Source organism: Globicephala melas, chromosome 17 (genome assembly GCF_963455315.2).
Source record: "Globicephala melas chromosome 17, mGloMel1.2, whole genome shotgun sequence".
NCBI lineage: Eukaryota > Metazoa > Chordata > Mammalia > Artiodactyla > Delphinidae > Globicephala > Globicephala melas.
In genome coordinates, this window is record NC_083330.1 from 12368266 (window position 1) to 12376054 (window position 7789).

The 7789-nt window shown below is 35.3% G+C and overlaps 1 protein-coding gene across 1 annotated transcript in view; it reads right to left on the bottom strand.

Annotated features, from left to right (window-relative positions):
* Nucleotides 1-7440, bottom strand: part of PPP1R42 (protein phosphatase 1 regulatory subunit 42) — a 37424-nt gene extending 29984 nt beyond the window's left edge. Inside the window, exons 1-4 of the mRNA XM_060287499.1 lie at nt 7312-7440; nt 5210-5376; nt 3666-3804; nt 1682-1798 (exon numbers count right to left, since the gene is read on the bottom strand). Coding sequence (XP_060143482.1) covers nt 1682-1798; nt 3666-3804; nt 5210-5376; nt 7312-7440 — 552 coding nt within the window. The remainder of the gene's footprint in view (nt 1-1681; nt 1799-3665; nt 3805-5209; nt 5377-7311) is intronic.
* Between the last annotated feature and the right edge of the window lie 349 nt (nt 7441-7789).

The window sequence follows — 7789 nt, forward strand, 5'->3', positions numbered from 1 at the left end:
TTGAACACTGTGCACATCCCAGGCCCTCTCTACTTAATCAAATACCTAAACTCCAGGCTCTGTCACTTTGAATAGGATCATATATATAGTATACAGTATCTTATATAAGACTACCCATCTATCACAGTATGGATACAAATACTGTGAAATCATAGGAAAATTAAATAATTCTGATGAATACAAAATGCCCAGTGAAAAAGCATAGAAGAGCAGTCTAAAATTTAAAATATTTTGAATGCAGAATTTATCCCGTGAACTTCTTAATTCCTTCATGTTGTAAGTTGAAATGACTAATTGAGTCATGCTTCCTTATTTCTTTTTATTTTAAATATCTACCATGATTGTTTAATGGCATTTTGAATATTTGGGGGAATTCATTTGTAGTAGAATAATATTTCTTTTCATAATTATCTACTGCTTACAGTAGTTATGAGATGAGCCAGGTAATAGTCCTGAATTTGTAAACAAGACCAGGGGTAACTTTTTTAGGGTCAGATGATAGCCGTCTGAAAGTGGTTTTGAAATAAGAGCTCTGTTTATGGGAGAAAGAAGCCTATTCTTCCTTCTATGGTCCTATGTAAAGAAATTATGTCACAGGGCTTCCCTGATGGCGCAGTGGTTAAGAATCTGCCTGCCAATGCAGGGGATACAGGTTCGAGCTCTGGTCCAGGAAGATCCCATGTGCCATGGAGCAACTAAGCCTGTGCGCTGCAACTGCTGAGCCCGCGTGCCACAATTACTGAAGCCTGTGCACCTAGAGCCCGTGCTCTGCAACAAGAGAAGCCACCACAATGAGAAGACTGCACACCGCAATGAAGAGTAGCCCCCGCACGCTGCAACTAGAGAAGAGCCCATACGCAGCAACGAAGACCCAACACAGCCAATAATAAATAAATAAGTAAATTTATTTTTTAAAAAAATTATATAATAGCCCACCCCATTGCCAAACCAGAAACTATGAGGTTTTGGCAATGGTTCAGCTCACAGATGACTGTTTCCAGGAAGCCTTCCCTAGCCCCAAGCTAAGTTAGTGATACCACAATACTTATGAAAACAGAATCACATTGTAGTCTTATCACTTGTTGACCATGGGTTTTTTTTAATCTCTGGGACTCTACTCTTTCTTCCTCTGTTCTTTCAATACATGGAGTAGTATAGTGCCTGGCAAATGTGTAGGTGCCCAATACATGTTTGAATGAATGAGTAATGGAATGAATATGGCATGATATGGCATAACATGACATGAATATAGCTAGTGCAAATTAGAATAAATGAAAGATCCAGGTGTTCCCCAAGGAGGAGCAGCTGGGAGAGAGTTCAAGTCTAGTCACAGTTACTAGAAACTCATTCGCTGGGAGAGCAGAGTTAAGGGGCAAGAAATCTAGTCTCCAGAGGGAAACATTTGATAGAAAAATAATATAGAGTGGAAAAAGTATATACTTCCTTCTCAGAGAAACATTTTTCTGTTGGTGAGGGATGGAGGCATTGGGGTATGGAAGAGAAAACCAGGTAAGACACAGAATTATGCAAATAAATGCATTAAGAAGTAAAGATTCATAAACTTGTTTTAGGACAAATTCAGAGTCGTTTTAAAATTAATACATTTTATAGTTATTTAGCAAAATAAGTATTTTCAATCACAATTTCATGTAAATATTAAAGAATTTTTCCTTTACCTTACCTTCACATGCAGAAGTTGGTTGTCAACTGCTATGAGCTGATTAAGATTCTCCAGTATTTCTAAGTCTCTTACATCATCAATATTATTATTGCTGATATTCAATATAGAGAGGGATTTCTGTAAGAAAGGTAACTACATTAGGGTTAATAAATAGTCTAATTAAATACTATATATAGAAACCAGAAATCCTAATCTGTGAAAAATTAAAAATTTATCAGTTCAGGCTGTTTTGCTCTTTAGGCAAGAAAATAAAAATCCTTGGAGATTTTGTTTTTATGTCATACTTTTTTTCAGATGGAATTTTTAGAGCTATATAGTAATTGTAATGTAACTTACTATTTTTGTCTAAAGTTCCTTTGTAAGTCCAATTTCTCTTCCAAGATATAAGAGAAATTTATAGAAAGAAGCCAAGAAAGAAGCAAAGAGAGAACAAAGATATCCCAATAAGCAAATGATAACACAATATAGAAAAAATGCTTATTTCAGTTCAAGCAAATTATCATTTTGTGTTAAATATCACTAAGATTAGGGAGAAATAATTTTTGTTTGTTTGTTTGGGGTTTTTTTTGGCCACACTGTGTGGCATGTGGGATCTTAGTTCCCAACCAGGGCTCGAACCCGCGCGCCATGCATTGGAAGCGTGGCATCTAACCACTGGACCGCCAGGGAAGTCCCTGGGAGAAATAGTTTTTATCTTTATTTTTCTAAATAGGAAACATGACCAAGAATTGAAAGAATATCTGATTTTTATTTTTATGTCTATCTCTCCATATAGTTTTCTCTTGGTAATCCATATGTTCAGAAACCAGTTAAAATAATAATTATCTAATTAACAAGAAGTTCAACATCAGCCGTTAATGAGGACATAAATATACAATAGAGCAATACTAAATCAGAGCCATCTTAAAATCTAAGGCCTGGGATTCTCTACCAAGATGGAGAGTACCCACCCAGGTGTCCACACATGGCTAACCTTTAGAGAAGATACTTCCTGGTACTTTTTAAGACCTGCTGTACAGCTTAAAAAGTATACCTTATATTTAGAATTTCAGAATCTGCTTGAATCTGCAAAAATGAGCAAGCAAAAACGTTTTTGGTCATAATCTGTAATAAAACTATCCATCTCCACAGTGGCATGAGTCTGCTTGGTTCAGCTGAGGTTGAGCTGAGACACAGTTGTTTCTATGGGATAGTAGGGAGGGTAGGACAGAAATCAGATCACTCCTTTCTTTTTCAATTTATAGCACTACCCCTCAATTGTTATAAATTTTGTTAAAAAAACCTTCTATTGCCCTCTGTTTTTGGGCCCTCTAAAGTAAAACCAACGAAATCTGTTCCATTTACATCCCTTGCTCCAGAATTGGAAGTAGCATATCCTATCCTATCAAATCTCATTTTGAGGATTGGCACCCTCTGACTCCCTGCTTCTCAACTCATTGTGACACCTCTATGTGATTTGAGCGGTTGTCAGGTGACAGCTGGAATCTCTTATCTCTGTTCCCAGTTCTACCTGCTTTGGATGAGGCAGAGCTGTACGTAATGCAACCTACAATCAAGTCAGAATCCAGGGAGAAAATGACTTATCATTATAATGATTCTCTAGGTTGTTTAAATTTTTCCAAATAACTGTGCTTTCCTCTTTCCTGAGGCTTTTTTCCTAAAATTTTAAGTTTTAAGTCATCATGATCACACCAAGGTCAAAATAGGAATGAGTTAACATCTGTATTAGAACTTCATACTTTATATAGCCTTTTCGCATCCTTCTTTTGATCCTTCCAGTTACCCTAGGGGCAGGAATTATTATTCCCATTTTATAGCTGCTGAGTCTCTGAGAAATTATTTAGGAAAAATTAGTTTTAGCTCTCAAATTCTCAACTGGCCATATAAACATGCAGAGTATTACAACGTCCAGATATACCTTCCTTTTTTCATTATAAGCATTGATCACTATATTCTTTGTCAGAATACTCAAATTTGGCCTTACTGCCAGAGAATGAAGAGTTCTTGGATCAAACAGGAGCTTTTCTCCAAGGGGAAGCCTCTGACTCTCAACATGAAGCTCTCTTAGTCCTTCTAAGCCTTCTAAGCCTTCTATGACAGCAATGTAGTTGCCTCCCAGATATCTGCAAAATATAAACCATTTTTTTAAATTTATTTTTTTATACAGCAGGTTCTTATTAGTCATCCATTTTATAGACCTCAGTGTATACATGTCAATCCCAATCTCCCAGTTCATCACACCACCACCACCATCCCGTAAACCATTTTAAAATAGACATTCTGAGAGCATCATGGTCTAGAAGTGATAAAAACATAATAACAAAATCATGGAGCTATGTGAAAATTATACAGTTGACCATTGAACATTGTTGGGGTGTGTGTGGTTAGGGGCGCTGACCTCCATGCAGTGGAAAATCTGCATAAAACTTATAGTGGGGACTCTGTATCTCTGGTTACTTTGCATCTGCAGATTCCACCAACTGTGGATCATGGCTCGTGTAGTCCTGTATTATTTACTATTGGAAAAAATCCATGTGTAAGTGGATCTGCACAGTTCAAACCTATGTTGGTCACGGGTCAACTGTACGTGCAGAATGTTCTCTTTATATATTGAATCAATGAAAAGTTTATTTATTTGATTCTTACACTTAATTAAGTCTGAGAAATATTTATTTTTTTGAAGTGAGAGAAATAGTCCTGTCTGCCAGTGCTCCTGTTGTGTTGAAGTGCATAGAATCACCTGGGTCATAGGTTTAAAAATGAAGATTTCTGAGCTTAACCTCCAGAGATTCTGATTTGGTTACCTAGGTTGGAACCCAGCAATCTGCATTTTTTAATTGACATATAGTTGATTTACAATATTGTTTTAGTTTCAGGTGTACAGCAAAGTGATTCAGTTATGTATATATATATTTTTCAGATTATTTTTCCATTATGGGTTATTATAAGATATTGAATATAATTCCCTGTGTTACACAGTAAAGCCTTGTTGCTGATCTGTTTTGTATAGCAATCTGAATTTTTAATAAGCGTCTCCCACCCCACTTATTTTCCCCATTCTGAGGCCCTTGACCTGCTTTTTGAGAATCACTGATCGTTCCTCCAATCTGGGGAAATTGGATCCACTGGGCCTTATTGTTTAACTAAAATCATCATAGGCAGTAAATGCCTTTTACAATCAAATCTATATCAACGTTTTCAGTTCTATGACCCTGCCTTTTTGAGATGTGTGATTCTAAAAGATACAGAACTCATTTGGGTTCCATGGAAACTTTTTTCACCAGTTGAGCCTAAATAAGCAGGTTTCAGGTATGTATCCCTATAAGCCCTTAAGACAACTCACCCTCCTTCAAAAGAAGTTATCAGGGTTAATAAAACACCAATTGTCAAGTATTACATGTATAACAGTCTATTTAGTACTAATAATACTGCAAAAGAATAAAAATGAGGCAGATAAAGGAAATGCATGAATGCAAAAATATTACTGTAATGATGACAATTACATTACTTAGAAATAAAAGCACTTACAGTTTTTCCAGTTTCTTTAATGACCCGAGGTTCTCTATGCATGAAATACAATTGTTTTGTAGGTATAAGTGGGTCAGATTTGTGGCATAATTCAGATTAGTGATTTGACTAATACAGTTATCATACAAATATAAAACGCTAAGATTTTTGCAAAGAGAGAGGTCTTCCTAAAAGAAAAATAAAAACAGGTGATAATTTCTCCTGAAAACTTGTGTTTTTAAGGAAGTTTTTCACTTAATCATTCTACACATTTCGTTAAGGTTAATATAAAAGAATAGAATTCCTCTGTTCTTAGCACAGTCAAAACGAGACTAGAATGATTACAAAATTAGTTCTAGGTTTTAGTATTCTGTAACCTTATCAATAAAATTGTGTTTGTTAGGAAAGATTTTCTCAGGGCAAGCAGTTTTCCTTGGAAGCAATTAGGCTCCTCTGGAAGTTGAAGCATCTAACAAATAATTGCTTCAACATTATGAATCAGGGCTTAATCTTTCTGTAGGATTGGAAATAAATTGGAAATAAATTGGAAATAAACTGAAAAACCACTGGAAGTCATCTAGATATTCAAGAACAATGGATTAATAGAGAAACTATGATAATGCTATTGAAGGGAATACCTTATAACCATTAATTATCCTTTAATTTCTTTAGTAATATCTTGTAGATCTAATAATAAAATGAAAACAGTATATTCAACATGACCCATTATTGTAAAATTATGTGAATACATGCCTAGAAAAAAGACTGAAAGGACATCACCTAAATGTTAATAGTGGTTTTCTCTGCACGGACGGATTACAAGTCAGTTTCTTTCTTTTTATATTTATTTTATATGTATTTATATGTGTTTTTTAAATGAACACCACTTACTTTTGAGGTAAGAAAATAAAGGTATTTTAAAAAGTCTGTCATTTCTTGTGTGGTGGTAGAGTTAGTCTAGAGTAAGTAGGCAAGAGGTAAAGTGAAATTCTGCTCAAAAATATCTCAGCTTTCATTAAGTCAACAAGATTTTTAAAATACAGCCACATCTTAGGAACTGGTTGAATTATTTTAACCAGTTTGCTTTCCTCCTAACAGAGGTCCTCTACATTGAAGGAGCACTGATTGTGACGAGCCAAAAGTACATTAAATGGAAGCTCTCTGGAGAAAGCTGTCTGTGGTGGTATGATGAGGCAGAGTTCTCTGGGGAAAAAGGAAACATGAGGTTTGGGCAGTTAGGGAAAAGGCTCACTTGGAAACTGGAAAGGAATATAGAATGGGAGCTGAAGAAGGTCTCTGCAAAAAAAAAAAACCCTGACTGTCTTAATTGACAATTTTGCCTGGAGCTTTTGTGTTTTTTTCATTCATTCATTCGTTCAGTAAATATTTATTAAAGCACTTAATATGAGTCGGGCACTGTACTGGATAGGGGATTTAGAGTGATGTGAAAAAAAAAAGACATGATCCCTGCCCTCATGTAGCTTATGCTTCCAAGAAAATTTTGCTTATCTGTAGTCTTTAGCATTTTATTGTAGACAATGGATACCAATACAAATGGCCTAAAAGGGTTATTGCTGCCTTTAAAATTTTCCAAATTATAGCCAAAAACTAGCTTAGCACAGAGAAAATTAGCTTAGCACAGAGTATATATCCAAGTTAACATAATCTTGTCTGATATAACTGACATGGTATAACCTACATTTATATAACCAGTCAAATTATGTGCAAAAAAGATGTCACTGTTCATGTTTTGAAATATGGTACTTACATATAATTCTTAATATTTTGATATGTTAAAAATTCATATTCCAAGGCTTTGGAATTATCCAAAACTAATTATCTTTGAAATTATTCCAGCATATACTTCTAAATCTAGTTTGCTACACTATAAAGAATTTTAGGGGAACATATGTATTTAACACATATATTTAACAATTACAATGGTGTATTTTATAGAGGCTTAATTTTTAAAGTTTAACATCACAAGCAGGAAACTAAAATAAAAACATAATATAAAGCTGACTAATCAAAATATAGTTAAAAAGAAAGTATGCCCTGATACCAGTTTCTAAACTTTACATTGTTAATTATATAAAAAGAGGAAATAATTTCACAGTTCTTACAATTGCATCTATATTTTTGGCTGAAAAATTTATATGAGTTATTTTCTTCAGGTATTGTAAAGTGGTTTCTTCTTTTCGGGGTTTAAGATTGCTCTTTTTGGCAATTAGATCCAAGGTCAGTCGAACCATGATTTCTCTATAAATCAAACTCTTGGCAATAGCTCTCTTCTGGTACCATGTTAAGAAGCAGGTTTAGGTATTTTTTTATGCCCAACTTTCTAAAAATTAAAGAAAAAAAGTATTATGTACATAGCAATTTAGGAAAAAAAATTATTATTCTTTTTTCTTTTTTTTTTTTGCGGAACGCGGGCCTCTCACTGTTGTGGCCTCTCCCGTTGCGGAGCACAAGCTCCGGACGCGCAGGCTCAGCGGCCATGGCTCACGGGCCCAGCCGCTCTGCGGCATGTGGGATCTTCCTGGACCGGGGCACGAACCCGTGTCTCCTGCATCGGTAGGCAGACTCCCAACCACTGCGCCA